The sequence below is a fragment of the Eretmochelys imbricata genome, chromosome 2 (assembly GCF_965152235.1).
Source record: "Eretmochelys imbricata isolate rEreImb1 chromosome 2, rEreImb1.hap1, whole genome shotgun sequence".
NCBI classification, from domain to species: domain Eukaryota; kingdom Metazoa; phylum Chordata; order Testudines; family Cheloniidae; genus Eretmochelys; species Eretmochelys imbricata.
This window is the reverse complement of record NC_135573.1, coordinates 56,999,097-57,013,857: the sequence shown is the minus strand read 5'-3', so window position 1 is coordinate 57,013,857 and position 14,761 is coordinate 56,999,097. Positions and strand designations below refer to the sequence as shown.

General features: G+C 42.4%; 1 protein-coding gene across 1 annotated transcript; it reads right to left on the bottom strand.

Moving 5' to 3' along the window:
- Positions 1–322: 322 nt before the first annotated feature.
- On the bottom strand, positions 323–14,055 carry RPL7 (ribosomal protein L7). The gene is made up of 8 exons (XM_077810146.1): positions 14,009–14,055; positions 12,916–13,038; positions 11,450–11,552; positions 10,596–10,762; positions 9,586–9,723; positions 8,633–8,742; positions 6,274–6,484; positions 323–380 (listed from the first exon to the last, which is right to left on the bottom strand). Exons 1-7 carry the CDS (start codon positions 14,020–14,022, stop codon positions 6,276–6,278), a joined length of 864 nt encoding a protein of 287 aa, XP_077666272.1. The 5' UTR covers positions 14,023–14,055; the 3' UTR covers positions 323–380; positions 6,274–6,275.
- Between the last annotated feature and the right edge of the window lie 706 nt (positions 14,056–14,761).

Below are 14,761 nucleotides of genomic sequence, written 5' to 3'. Positions count from 1 at the left end.
GATTCTGCAGCCCTCCTAGGGCCTCAATCAGTGAATAGAAACAAGACTTACCCATCATCCCTCAAAAAAAAAAGCCCCTCTATACCTCTTCTCTGCTTCTGAATTTCCACTGTAGAGGGTTGGACTGGCTTACCTGGAGGTACTTCATATTTGAGAGGAAGAATGTGTGTGAAGTAAAATAAAAAGGAAGTAGTATTTTATACTTCTCTTCTACTGACTTAATTATGAAGCTTTGGGAATACCTTATTAAAGCCCACTTCTAGACAATGTGACTACGCAGGAATACTACAGAAAAATTCCCAGGCAAAATGACTTGAGACTGTTGTGCACAGAAATTTTTTTATTAACAGATCAGAGTAGGAAAGTCCACTGCTGGGCACCTGAAAGAGAAGACAAATTAACATTAACAATATTATTTGATTTTCTTAGTTCTGCATGATGGTAATATAGAAATTATCAGTTTATCACAGTTGATGTGACTTTACATATATTTTCAACCAGACTGAAAAGACCCTTCGGTGCTATTTAATTTGACTTTACTAGAATCCTATGCTAGTCAAATAGCTCCAACCTCAATACCTAAGTCTCTTTATTCACAATAAAGCACGGTCTTCCAGCAGTAGCTTTAGAACATATCTCCTAATATAACAACATTCATGTGACAAAAGGAAGAAGCAAGTCTACCTTGAATGAAGAGGAAAGCTAGTATTTCAGGCAGAACACTAAGTCAAGTCATAGTCCCTGCTGTTAATGTTGATGCTAAACTTGCGTAAAAATGCACTTCAATTCTGTTCCACCTATATTACTATTATGAGTCCTGGGTCTACACAAGGGAATTTTAAGCAAAAAAGCTTAAAGGCACTAGTTTCAGCTTTGTGTTAAGCACTCAGCTGCACTGGGCTTCCCAACACAAACACTGGTCAAGGTGAGACAATGCTGGCAACAGTAGGAAATATTTAGAAGATCTCCCTAATGTCGACAAAGGAGGAGAATAATCATATCCTCACAGGTATGTAAAATTGAAATTAATGTTCACCTTCAGGCATACTGCCCTTTAGAAGATGTTTGCTTACATGGGCATTAGCTCAGATGAACACTATTCCTTATTAAGCGAGGGAGCTAGTTTTCACTACATTACTAGCAGACAATTCTCGGCCTCCTCACAAAGATTTGTAATGAAAAAGAAAATTGAATAGTCTTTCCAAAGAGTTACTCATTGTTCATATATTTAAAGAGAATGTGTATAAACAACTACAGTAGATAGTAGTAACGTAACTGGGATTCTCTGCAGGAAAGAAAACACAAGGAATGGAAACAAAGGGGAGAAAGTGTTTACAAGAGCTGTAGACCAATGGAAGTGGTCTATAGGAGTTTTTAAAAATGCTTTGCTGATACCTGCAGCCCAAATATAACATGGCAAGGGCGTAAGAACAAGGAAGTGTGATTAAAAGGAAATGAAAGTGACACTGCAGTTTGTATTGACCTGTAGAACTAGTATAGAATGGACTGAAACCGATCCCAGCTAGTGACAAGGAATGCTACTGAGGTGGAACACCAATCAAAATCATGACAAGCACCACTGCACTGAACTTGAGCCATCTGTATATGTGAGCACAGAGGCGGCTTAACCGCATTCAGGGGAAGAAAGGAAAAAGTATGGCTTAAACTTCCTTCCTACACAAAGCTCCTGGGAAGCTTAGGCCACAGTGATTTTCCATCATGCTGGGTAAACTTAAAAAGAAAAGATCATTGATGGAAGGAGTGCAGACTGCATACCAATATAGGCTATAGAGCAATGTGCTGGGATACAACTGAAAAAAACAGCAATTTATTTAGACAAGAGGGAACTGCCATCCAGTTTTCGGACATCTAACAAAGGCAGTTTTGCTCAACTTTGAATGACTGAAGATGTATTTACTAGCATTTTAGAAGTGTGCGTTCATCACGTTTGTTAAATTTCCAGGAAAGATGTTAAAAGAACTAAGCTATTAACCACCCAGAAAGTTACCCCATCAGAACCAAATAAAAAAAATTCTACAAAACTTAAGTGTGATCACTAGACTAGCGTAATAGCAATACAATGATTTTATCCCAACCTCCAAGTCTTATTCAGAAAAGCTCCCAAAGTTTTCAAAGAATAGTCTACTTCACCCTCCCCACCAGCCAATCATTCCTGGGAATACTAATTGCTTACTTGCAATTTAGCAGGTGGACTAAGAAACCAGCACCACGTGACTAGCTAGCTACAGAACAAGCTCTTACAGAAACTTTTGATCCATAGAACTTAAAGCACACAGACAACCAGCAAGCGGTAAGGAGGCCAATTTCAGAGCTCATCACAAAACCCCTGTACTGCTATGAGCAGGTAGTTTCAGAGAAGGCAGCCTATTCACCCACAGGGAGGAAAACACTCCACATCTCCAGTCAACCCCAAGTGACTAATGCAGGGGTGGCAAACCTGAGACTGAGAAGGTGCCAAAATTTACCAATATACATTGCCAAAGAGCCACAGTAATACATCAGCAGCCCCCCCATCAGCTCCCTCTTTTCCCCCACTCCCAGTGCCTCCCACCCACCAGCAGCCCCACCGATCAGCGCCTTTCTCATCCCTCCCCGCACCTCTTGATCAGCTGTTTTGTGGCATGCAGGAGGCTCTGGGGGGGAGGAGCAAGGGCACAGCAGGCTCAAGGGAGGGTGCGGGAAGGGGTGGAGTGGGGGCAGGGCCTATGGCAGAGCCAGGAGTTGAGCAGTGAACACCCCCATCAGCACATTGGAAAGTTGGCTCCTGTAGCTCCAGCCACCCCTGGACTAATGGAAAGAGCAAAATAACCCAAAAATGGGGAAAAAAATCCAGTTTGGGTCAATTGAAACATTGTTTCAATGACTATTTGAATTGCTGACATTGGGAAGGTATCTTCACAGCCATAAAAGCTCACCTTTTAAAAATTAATGCCTTCTCTCCTCCTTTAAGGACACAGAAAAGCATTTAGGTGTTCTCTAATCTCTAATGAGCAAGTAATCGGAAGGCTTCCTATTTTGTGGTGTAGTACAATAAACTCAGTGATGTTGAGCATGTTTAATCTAATTTAGGTGCTTGGGTTTTTAAAAAGGGCAACTGCAGCAAATTGTCTCATTCTTCTGTATACTAATGCATAGAGCTCCGTGTCTGTCATGGAAGTCAAGAATTTTGGGACTTTTCGCGCACCCCTCCTCCCCCCAGATTTAGTCAGGGATATTTACAGTAGAAGTCATGGACAGGTCACAGGCGGTGAATTTTTGTTTATTGCCCATGACCTGTCCATCACTTTTACTAAAAATACTCATAACTAGGGCCCTACCAAATTCACGGCCATGAAAAACGCATCACGGACCATGAAATCTGGTCTCCCCACATGAAATTTGTCAGCAGCACAGAAGCAAGGGTGGCAATACCATACCACACCATCCTTACTTCTGTGCTGCTGCTGGTGATGGCTCTGCCTTCAGAGCTGGGCTCCTGGCCAGCAGCCTCCACTCTCCAGCTGCCCAGCTCTGAAGGCAGCATCAGCGGTTCAGAAGTACAGGTAGCAGTACTGCAATGCCGCAGCGCACCCCTCCCCGCCCCCCCGCAATAACCTTGCAACCTTCCCACAACTCCTTTTTGGGTCAGGAGTCCTACAATTATAAAAGTGAAATTTCAGATTGAAATACCTGAAATCATGAAACTTACTATTTTTAAAATCCTATGACCATGAAATTGACCAAAATGGATCATGAATTTGGTAGGGCCCTAACTGACTAAATCGTAGCCTTAACTAATGCATAATTTCTCTAAGGGAGTGAGGGATATTTCCTTTGTTCTTCCTGAAAGCATTGCTTTGTAATGCCATATTGCTAAAATGGCCCAATAAGTCTTTGCATGCAGTCTATTTTGCTCTGTCAATGCAGCACAAAACTCTTATCATAGCTCCACTGCATCTCTACGCTACCATTCAGACTGTAGACACACAACAGAAGAAAACTGATAAAACCAGCTGCTATTTAGAACCCCGTGGGCAACAGTTAGCGAACAAGAACCAAGTCCATTTCAGTCTGCTGCTGCTTAGAAAAGCTACAAACAGCAACAGAAGGCAGAACCCTTCTTGTGCTCAGAGCAGGAAGAGCAGACTGAATGATGCAATCTTTTCTGCACACAATATTTTAAAATTCTGCATATTTTATTTGTCAAAGTAACAAATTGCCAGTTTCAATTATTTTAGTAATTTATTTCAAAATACTTGTTAGCAAATATGTCTGTAACAATACAGACCCAAAAAGATTCAGAAAATGTTTTTTGACAAACAATATGCCTAGTAAGGAATCTAATACAGACCTTTGAGTCATAATTTATTTAAACTACAATACAGAAACGTACGTCCAGCACCCCTCACAAGCAGTGTAAAGACTTCAGGGGGGAGTCGGGTAATGGAGGAGCTGAGGGACAGGGAAACAACTGCTGGGAAGGCGACTGGGAGTGAACCTGGTGGGTTGTTGGGTGTGGAGGGGAGAAGTATGGAACAGGGCTTTTTTTTGGGGTGGGGTGCGGGGAGAGGAATTGTTAGGGAGCTGGCTGACCTCTACCCTCTTCCATTCAGTCAGGCACATCTGCCCCTGTCCCCACGGGGCCCTGCAACCCCCACCTTCCCCATGTGGCCCTGGCTCAGTGCTGTTACCCTACTAGCTCCTAAGCCCACACTCCAGTCTGTCCCCTCCATTAGCCTTTCTGAACCCCAGTCTGTGACCACCCCCAGCAGCCCCTATTCTGTCCATCCCATGCCTCCTCATCTGGGCCCTACTATGAGGAATGCGGCTTCTCCCCCTCCCTCTTTACTGCCCTCTCTTCTGGTGCCACAGCAGCCCCTAATGGGAAAATGGTGTAACTGCAGCGCTCCCTCCAGCAGAATATATATTCTGTGGAGGAACAAAAATCTGTGGAGGACATGAGTTCCGCGCATGTGTAGTGGTCAATTCCCCTCAGCATAGGTATCAGCCTGTCGCCAAAGGCTGATAGGGAAGAGGTCCCAAGTACAGCTGAGTGGAAACTGTTTTTCCATCCCACAAAAATTATTCTGAACAATTTCCCATTCCAAATGGGGACACAGTCAATCTCAAATTTTCACAAACCCCAAATCCAAGAAGATTCCAGTTTAGGTCATCTGAAAGTTTCAGTAATTTTGAATTTGTTTTTTAAATTTCAGAACAGTCATTTTGAACCAGAAGCCCAGAATTTTTCAATTCAGATGTCATAATGAAGCGTTTTGACAATTTTGAAATTTTTAAAGATCTGAGCTGAAAACTTGACAGAACAGATCCTTTCCCACTAACCAGTTCAGTTTTGTCAAAATGGCATGTCCCAACAAAAACCTTGTCAAAGTTCCTGATGAGCTCTAGTGCCAAGCACAGTGAACGAATAGTACCATTAGAAATCCCAACACATGTGGGTTAATCAAATGCATTGTAACATTGTCCATGGAGCACATTGGTGGGCCGACCTTTTTCTTATCAGCCTCTAGACTAGGAATTTGGTAGTCCTCAAGCCCCCTGACCATTTCTATAATCCATACTAACTCTGTGCTCTATGGTTTTTTTGCCTGTTTTTCTGAAATAGATTATTACTTTGGCCAATATAGGGAACAGAGATGTCATGTTAATACACATACTCAATTAAAAGTGTAGAAGTGATTTTAAGTCCATACCCTGTCCCCTGCCATTTCTATAAGCACATCTGACTCTGCAAATTCAAAAAGACCACTTGTACCTAGATTAGTGGATACAAGAAAGAACCCTTGTGGCCAGATGATAGCTAAGAGCAAAAGCAAGAAGTTTCTGGGAATGAGTACTACTTTTGATCCTTTAATGCCAGTAAGGGCAGTCAACGTTTCCATTACAAATCCCAAGCATGGTTAAATATTTAAATTCTTTGTTTAGCAAGTTAGTAGTAAGTTGTTGGGAAAAAATACATAACAGTTATGATCAAGATCCAAACAATTTCTGTACATGTGTTTTTTATACCCTTTGATGATTTTAACACTCAATAAGTTAACCATCAGATATTGGACAAACTAGTTCAATAAGGCTTCACACTCTAACAGTCTGATCGAAATAGATAATATACATCAACTACATACGCCCCTTAAAATCAAGCAACTTTGCCTTCCACATCCACTGGACCACGTCCTTTACTGCATACTTAAAGTAAAATGAAGGAGGTGGTAATTTTAAGGTACATTTTCCCTGTGACAGTAAGTGTCTTACCATTAGTTCATTCTCCTTATGAGCCTGTTAATCTGATCTTCCCTGTTGCCAGCATCTCCACCTTCCACAAAGTGGATAGTTTTCTTTTTCATTCCACCTCGAGGAGAAGATAACTTGAAGGGCCACAGAAAGTTGTTCACCACTTTGAAGTTCTTGCCAACAGTATAGATCTCATGGACCACATCTTCCATGCAGATGATGCCATATTTCTCTGAAATCCAGGAAACAGTAATTCTACAAGACTATCAGACTAAAACCCAAGGCCTGTGGCATGATTACCTACAAAACACTATCCACAATTAAAAATGTGTCTTGAGTGTTATGTTCATTAGTAACCGATGCTGTCTCAAGTTTACTTGAGATCAAGTCAATGTCCACAAATCAGCATGCTCTGCTTTAATGTTTCAAAACAAGTTGTGTACTATTTTTCCCCTCAAGGCTGTTACTATTGCTAATTAGAAACAAATGGTTTGCTTCCCCCTTACATATGAAAAAAGACAGCAACACACTACAGAAAGCTTGATTATAATACTAAACCAGCAATGACAGGGAAAAGAAAACCATGATAATCCAATGGAATTTTGGTAAACATTGTTTCATAGTGGCCTTTTAAGAAAAATTAAGTTAAATCAACACAGATTACACACTCGCACTTAACTGAAACTCATCTTTTTTTAAAATCTCACATTAACTGTTGCAAGGATTTAGTGAACAATGCAACAACGGCATTTCTGTATTTAATGTAGTCTTTAAACATCAAGAGTTCAGATTTTCCAAGAGCATCTGGTAATACAACACAGGAACTGAGTGTTTCGTGTTGTGCAAACCCAATTCTTCGAATTGTAATGTAAAGAATAATGGACTTTCAGATCTCAGCAAATTATAAAAGTAGAACATATACTGCTATTTTTAGTGACCCAGGTAAATAATGGAAAAGCAAACAAGAACAATTTGAATTGTTAATAGACAAACTATTTTGCCTTTAATTCTAGATGAATGGAGAGGGTGAGGTTTCACCAACATTCAGTAAAATGGAATGTGGAAATTAACTTCCTGCACCATAATGTTAAACTAATATCCCAAAATCTTAAAATCTGATTAGATATAAGATATTGATTACTGGTCATAAATATAAAGGGAAGGGTAACAACCTTCCTGTATACAAGTACTATAAAATCCCTCCTGGCCAGAGGCACAATATCCTTTTACCTGTAAAGGGTTAAGAAGCTCTGGTAACCCAGCTGGCACCTGACCAAAAGGACCAATAAGGGGACAAGATACTTTCAAATCGGAGAGGGGAGGGGGTCTTTTGTCTGTCTGTTCTGTGTGCTTGCTGGAGAGAGATCAAGAAAGCAAGCAATCCAACTCCATTAGAATTAGTAAGTATTAGCAAGGAAATGCATTAGTTTACTTTTGTTTTGGCTTGTGATTTTCTGTGTGTGACAGGAAGGTATATTCCTGGTTTTTCTTTTTGAAACTAAGATTTTGCCTAGAGGGAAATTCTCTGTGTTTTGAATCTAATTGCCCTGTGAGATTATCTCCCATTCTAATTTCACAGAGGTGCTTCTTTTACCTTTTTTCTTTCTAATAAAGTTCTGTTTTTTTTAAGAATCTGATTGTATTTTTTAGTGTCCTAAAAAAACCAAGGCTCGCCTGTGCTCATCTTGTTTATTCTCAAGCCTCCCCAGGAAAGGGGAGTGTAGGGCTTGAGGGGGATATTTTGGGGGAACAGGAACTCCAAGTGGTCCTTTCCCTGATTCTTTGTTAAATCACCTGGTGGTGGCAGCATACCCTCCAAGGGCAAAGAGTTCATGCCTTGAGGAAGTTTTACCCTAAGCTGGTAGAAATAAGCTTAGGGGGTCTTTAATGTGCGTCCCCACATCTGTACCCTAGAGTTCAGAGTGGGGAGGGAACCCTGACAACTGCATATTTACTTAGGAAATGATTTCAAAACAGTTTAGAAATACCTGCCATTGTTTCAGTATTTCCACTCTTAGTGGTAATGATTTCTCACTGATATTTTCATTCTTAAAAGGCTCCTGCTTGACCTATCAGTTTTTCCATTAGAAATCAATGCAAATCAATCGGAGAGACAAGGTTTACAGTTGAATACCTAGTCAAATTATAAAAGTTAGTAAAACTTTAATTTACTTTACATTTTGAAAGTTTTGATTTCTAATAGGAAAAGCTAATACTTTCATTCCTGCTTTACATCAAGTTGCCAAGACAGTGATTTATTGTCATATTAAAACCTATTTTTAGTGATAGAGGTAGTGTTCAGAATTTTTAAGCTCATATTTTTAGCTAAATCAGATAATCTTAGGACAAAATCATTGCTAAAAAATTAAGTTATATTTACCAAGACACCGCTGAATCAGAGAATTGTCAGTCAGAGCAATGCGCTGCCTGTTGATCTTGCCGTAACCACGCTTGTAGATCAGTTCATGCACAGATTTCAGATTGGGGTAACTGAAAAACAGAAGTGAGATAGAAGTGATTGGGATTCTCATTCAATAATGCCAAAAAATGAAGTTCTATATTAAATTATTTGAGCTTAGTATGAGGACAACACACATACAAACAGTGTTCCCTCTAACTTGTCTCACTCATGTGCGGAATGAATTTTGTTATGTGCACACATCACCTCCATATTGGTGCATATATCAAAATTCATGTGGCAGGGTGGGGCCAAGGGGTTTGGAGTGTGGGAGGGGGCTCAGGGCTGGGAGAGAGGGTTGGAGTGCAGTGGGGAAGAGGGGGATGAGGGGTGCAGTGGGGCTACGGTGGGTAGAAAGGACTCTTCCCCTCCCCCCCCCCACAGCAGTACCTGAGCTGGGTGGAAGAGGTGCCTCTTCCCCAGCCATGGCAGGTCCAGGGCGCCTGTCCCCCGGCCGTGGCAGGTTCAGGGCCGAGCTGGGGAAGGGGCACCTGTCCCCTAGCTGCAGCAGGTCCAGTTGGACTGGGTCAGGGCGCCTGTCCTGCCGCTGTTGCAGGTCCAGGGCTGCGTGCCGCAGCAAGTCCAGGGTTTGGAGAGAGCTATCTCTTGCTGCTGCAGCTGAGCACCAGCACGATGCTCAATAGACAGCTATGTAGCCACGCAGCTTAGAGGACCCTTAGCATGCCAAGCGTAACAACCCAGTGCAACACAATGGATGCAAAATGCTTCATGTTGCACCAATGGGAATTCATGACGGAGAGTCAGACCAGGTCTTGTGTTTACTTTTTCTGCTACTTATTTCAGTGTTGAGCAATACATCCTGTATTTTACTTTTCAAATTCACTTGATAAAGTTAAATTGAAAACTTCACTTACCCCCATGCAATGTAGGGTTCAACAATCCGCAGCATGTTAATTGAAGCCTTGTTGAGTTTTACAAATGTGCCATTGAAAATCTGACGGAGGCGAAGGAGCTGCAATACCTTACGGACCTTCGGGCTAACTCCATTGATACTACAAAGTGCATAAGTGATATGCTTAGATTTACATTTGTCTGTAATAATCAATTAATTTGATCTACATGGCTATGTGGCTTTGATTCAATAATCAGCTATATGCTTACCAATGATTCAAAGTAACAATTGTACTGAACTGTATTATGTTTTACCATCTCAAATTTATACTCTGAAATTTTCATTCAAAGCAGATCTACTTATAATCTAGTCTCTCTCCTCAACAAGCTAACAAGGGCTCAGTCTGACCTACTCTTAAGCAAAAGCAAAGCAGGAAGGTGATACTCTTGATTCACAATTCAGTGCCCCCACCCGAAAACAACCAGGGATATAGTTCACCTTCAATGAGAACCAGGCACACCCTTCTTTAAACAGCCTTTTTCCTGGATTACTAGTTGATTTCTCTCTCCTAGTACACCTTTAAACAAGCTGTTCTGAAACATGTGGAGAGAGAGATTTCTATGGTTTCTCATTAATAATGGTCTGCAGACATATTCATATTATCCAGTTTACATTATAAAAGTAAAAAATTCTAATTTTTGCAATGTAAATGAGGATAATTCACTCTCCATGCACAGTTGCTACTTTGCCTCTTTACTGACAATGCCAAAACATGGGCTTTGATCCAAATACGTTTGTGGGTTTGTGGTTAGAAACTAGACTGACTGAACGAGTCCTCTGCTAGTACTATCAATCCACACCTACCTGTGACTTACTCGTGGAAGGGTTTTATTACAAATGATATGAACTTTTACATACTCTATAGTGCTGCTCTATCAAATACGGGAAGGCCAAATTTTCCCCACAAATCTTAACAAAATGAATCTATTCCCCATGAATTTTAACCATAGTCCAAAATGGTAAATATCTTACCCTCTGATCCTGATCACAAAGGCCAGTTTTGGTTCAGCAGGTACATAGTAATTGCCAGCTTTGCGTGCCATTCGGGCCATACGAATCTCACGTCTATACATTTGCCTGTACTCCTTGTGATAGGCCTGAGCTCTCGTATAGATGAGTTTTCTCTGCGCTTTACGAAGCTGAAATTAGGGATAAAATTGTCACCCAAAAGTACACTATGTTCATAAACATGTTAACTTACAACAGCTCAATTATATCATTCCAAGTGATCAATAAGCTTTACAAAATGTGTATAATAGATACATAACACCATCCTAACACATGAAAGCAGAAAAAAAATCAACTTCAGCTTTACAGTACTGTAGCATCGCCTGTGCATACAACAATTATTTATTGCAACACTTTGGACATAGTTAAGACAAGCAGACAAGTTTGTTTCCCTCACCTGGTATTTAGAGTAATACTAGTGACATTCTGGACAAAGTTTCAAAAGGCCTTTAATAAATATGTCATAGTGCACCAATACGCAATTTCTTACTGAATAGGCTATCTTCCTACCATATACCAATGAACATTAAGCTCTGAACTTCAAATCATAATACTGCCTCTAAGATTACTCTCCCATAAATTATGAAGGGTATTGTGTTTTGCATCACTTAAAGTACTCAGACTGTGTGTTCTGTTTTTGATCAATATTCCATGAATGAACTGGTTAAAATACCCTGCAAAATCTCAGTGATTAACAAAACAGCTGTCTATATATCAGATTTAAGATCTACTAAATTCTCTCTCTATCACTATGTATTAGAATTGCCTTTACTGTATAAACAAACAATTCAATCAAAAAAGTTTATTAAAATATTTACCTTCTTTTGAACTACTAGCCTCTTCAGACGCTTGGCCTTTATATCAGCAAAAGCCTTTCGCTTTTTCAAAAGGCTTTCTGGAACAGATGGCACCTTCTTTCCTCTAAATTATTAAAAAAACAACAAGACTTGAGAGTCTATTTATAGATCATTTTCACATGACAAATAATGAAAGGTGTGTCTTCAAATTTAGCTTAACTAAGAATTATTATAAGCAGCTTTGAGATACATAAACCACACATGGAAACGAAAATACAGGCCTCAGTGTCTTGAACCAGTTTATAATTACATTCTGCCTCCCTGTATCTTCAGTTGTTTAGGGTCTTACTCAGGCCTGAACTCCTGCATAGCATTATAATGTGTACTTATAGCATCTTTCATCCACAGATAACGAAACTAGTATTGCTGTACGCAGCTAAATAGCTACATCTCACCACAAGGTAACTACCCTTTACTGCTACTTCTAGATATTTATAAAGCAACTACTTATCTGAATACTTACAAATTAAAAGCAACAAGCAATTTGAAAGACTATCATCCAACACTTGCCTTTTAGACACCATTTGGGAGTCTAAAATTTGTTTTTCTTTCATGCTAATTAAAAACTATCACTCTGGCTTAAAATTGAGGAAAATTCTCTCAAAAAATGGATCTTACATCTAGCTCTGAATACAAGTCAGTCCAGGGACAATTCAAGAACTGCTGACAAACTGCTGCAGTGGTGGCTGTAGCAATTCCTGGCTATAGCCGGAATAGCTATTAAATTTGATAATGATACTTCATTATGAAGGAAGTCTAGGGTCATTATCACTGAGGCTTGTAATTCAACTCTTAAGTTTTGTGGGAGTTTGTCTGAAAGACCATCTAGGAAGTCGCTCCTAATTTTAGAAGAGTAACATCACAGTTTGTAATGCATCGTCCATTTAGAGATAAATAGTGCCCTTCGATACATGGGCACAACTCCCACTAGTTCCATGCATCTAAAGGCAGCATCTGGCCCTAAATAATGCTTCATACAGCACATTAACAGGGCAAGAAAGGAGAGAAGTGACTGCTGTATTACCTATGGGACACGAGACTGTACACGCTGCTGCCCCATCCCATCATGATGGTTCCTGAACAGCAACACCTCTCCCCTAGTAACCCCAGCCCCGCTCCCAGACACCCTTCCTCCTCCAACACCAGGGCCCTACGCAGTCAGGCGGCCGCATCCCTCGGACTCCGCCGCACCCAAGAGACTCTCCATCAAGCCCTGCGCACGCCAGGCGAGGAGAAACAACCCCCTCTGCCGCCCCAAGCCCAGGCCACACACAGGTCTGGGTCGCCGGGGAGGACCTGAGGTGGGTCAATACGAGCGGCAGCGGAGAGGCAGAGCCCCAGCGGTCGGGCTCGGGGAGCCGGCCGGGGGCAGAGGCCACCACGCCGCGGATGGAAGCGGATTTTCCCGGGGAAGAAGCTGCACTTACTCTTCGCCCGCCATGATCCCCACCGGAAAAGAGAGCGCGCGCATGCGCATCATACACTTAAAGAATCGGGTCCGGGAAGAGGCCAACTCCAAAAGCCCTGGGTTTTGCTGTCTTACGCGGTGCCTGAATACAATTTAGGAATAGGGAGGTGACTACCTGAGTGCCTGAGCTGTACCGGTGGCCAAGTTGAAGGGGCTCAGAGCTGGATGGGAATGTAGGGGCGGAAAGCGAAGGGTAGATGTCTCATTGAAACACACAGTAGTAAGCTTTTACAGACCCGGAGGAAGAGGCTATAAACACTTCCCTTTTAAAACATCACTAAAGCCCCTCCAGCTTGGCTACAGCTTCAGCATGCTGAGTTGGGCGCGATCCACAGTCCCAACAGTGTTCAGGCCCAGAGGTGTAATTAAAAATCTCTGCAGCCAGCTGATTCATTGTGCAATTTGAAAAGTCATTTAAGGCATCGCTGCCATAAACAGATGAACTTCAATGGAGTTGCATCCACTTGACTAAAATAGTCTGTTCATCTAAGTATTTTTACGGATGGCCACGCACTGTGCTCTAGGGCCCCAATCCTGAAAATGCTTAAATAGGGATGAAACTTTACTCCAGTTTTCTCATTGACTTCAGTGGAACTGCTTATGGAGTAGAGTTACACACATGCAGAGCAGTCCTATAGAAAACAATGGAACTGAATGTGTAGTGAGGGTTAAGCAGTTTGTCCCAGAATAATTAAGTTACTATTATTTTAATTTATTTGTTTTGTTTTACAGCATCCAAAAGTATGCTAGGTGTTAGATACTTTTATTGTAAAATGTTGAATTAATAATAATACATTGGCATTTGAACAGCAGCTGTGTTAGTATTATAGATGTAAAAACAAATGGTAATACTAATTTATACTAGTACAGCACCTTACACTCATGAATCTTATTAAAACTACAGCAAATAACAGGGGAATTAAAAATACATTCACAAGCAAATGTTCAATTAAATTGTTATATTAGAATAACTATTGTCCCAGAGCAAGAATTTGACTATCAATAATAAGCTGAACTTTTTTCTCTGTCGCACACTACAAACTGGTTCGTACGTCAGCTTACACATCACCCTCAAACAGTGGGCTCGCCCGAGAAGCAAAGTGGCCGGTGGTGACTACAAGTCCCATCATACCAAGTTCCACTTTGGCCACGGCTCCGGGACGTGTTGAAAGGCTGTAAGTCGCCGGACTCAAGATGGCGCACTACACTCTGGGACCTGTAGACTAAGGGAGCCGCTTTGCATTCTGGGACATGTAGTCCCTTCCCGTTCCCTCCTCTAGCTGGAAGATTTGGAGGACAGTTTCTAACCCAACCGCGAGGTCCCCGCCGTGGAGAGATGTGTCTTGTGTCGCCTGGCAGCAAGCGGGACCGGAAGTCCCGCTGAGCGGCGGGGGCCGGGGGGAGAGGTGTGAGTGGCTGGGGCTTGGGCGCTTATCGCCGAGCGAGGCGCCGCCTGTGCCTCAGGCAGCGGCGGAGAGCGGCTCTGGGCTGGCCGCGGGGAGGTGGTGGGACCACGGCGGAGCGGTTGCTGGGTCTGGGCCCGCCGGGGCGGGGCCTGGCGTGCATGGGCGGATCCCACCGACTCCCCGTGACGGCGGTGGCTGGGCCCGGTGTGGGAGGAGATGGGGTGGGGAGCGCACGGAGAGGGGCTGGCGGGGCACCAGGGGACCTGGTGGGGCCTGGCGGCGAGGAAGGGGTGGGGCCGTGCTGGCGGGTGCTGTGGAGGCGGAAATGGGCTGGGGGAAGATCTGGGAATGCAGAGGGGGCTGGGCTGGGGGAGGGCCTGGGGATGGGGTGGGGGAGGG

What these genes read in the sequence shown, in the direction of transcription:
- RPL7 (XM_077810146.1), bottom strand. An exon ending in GGGATCATGGCGGGCGAAGA is followed by an intron (nt 11,553 to 12,915) that starts GTAAGTGCAGCT and finishes TTAATAATTTAG; the next exon opens with AGGAAAGAAGGTGCCATCTG. An exon ending in GAACCCTACATTGCATGGGG is followed by an intron (nt 8,743 to 9,585) that starts GTAAGTGAAGTT and finishes TCTGTTTTTCAG; the next exon opens with TTACCCCAATCTGAAATCTG.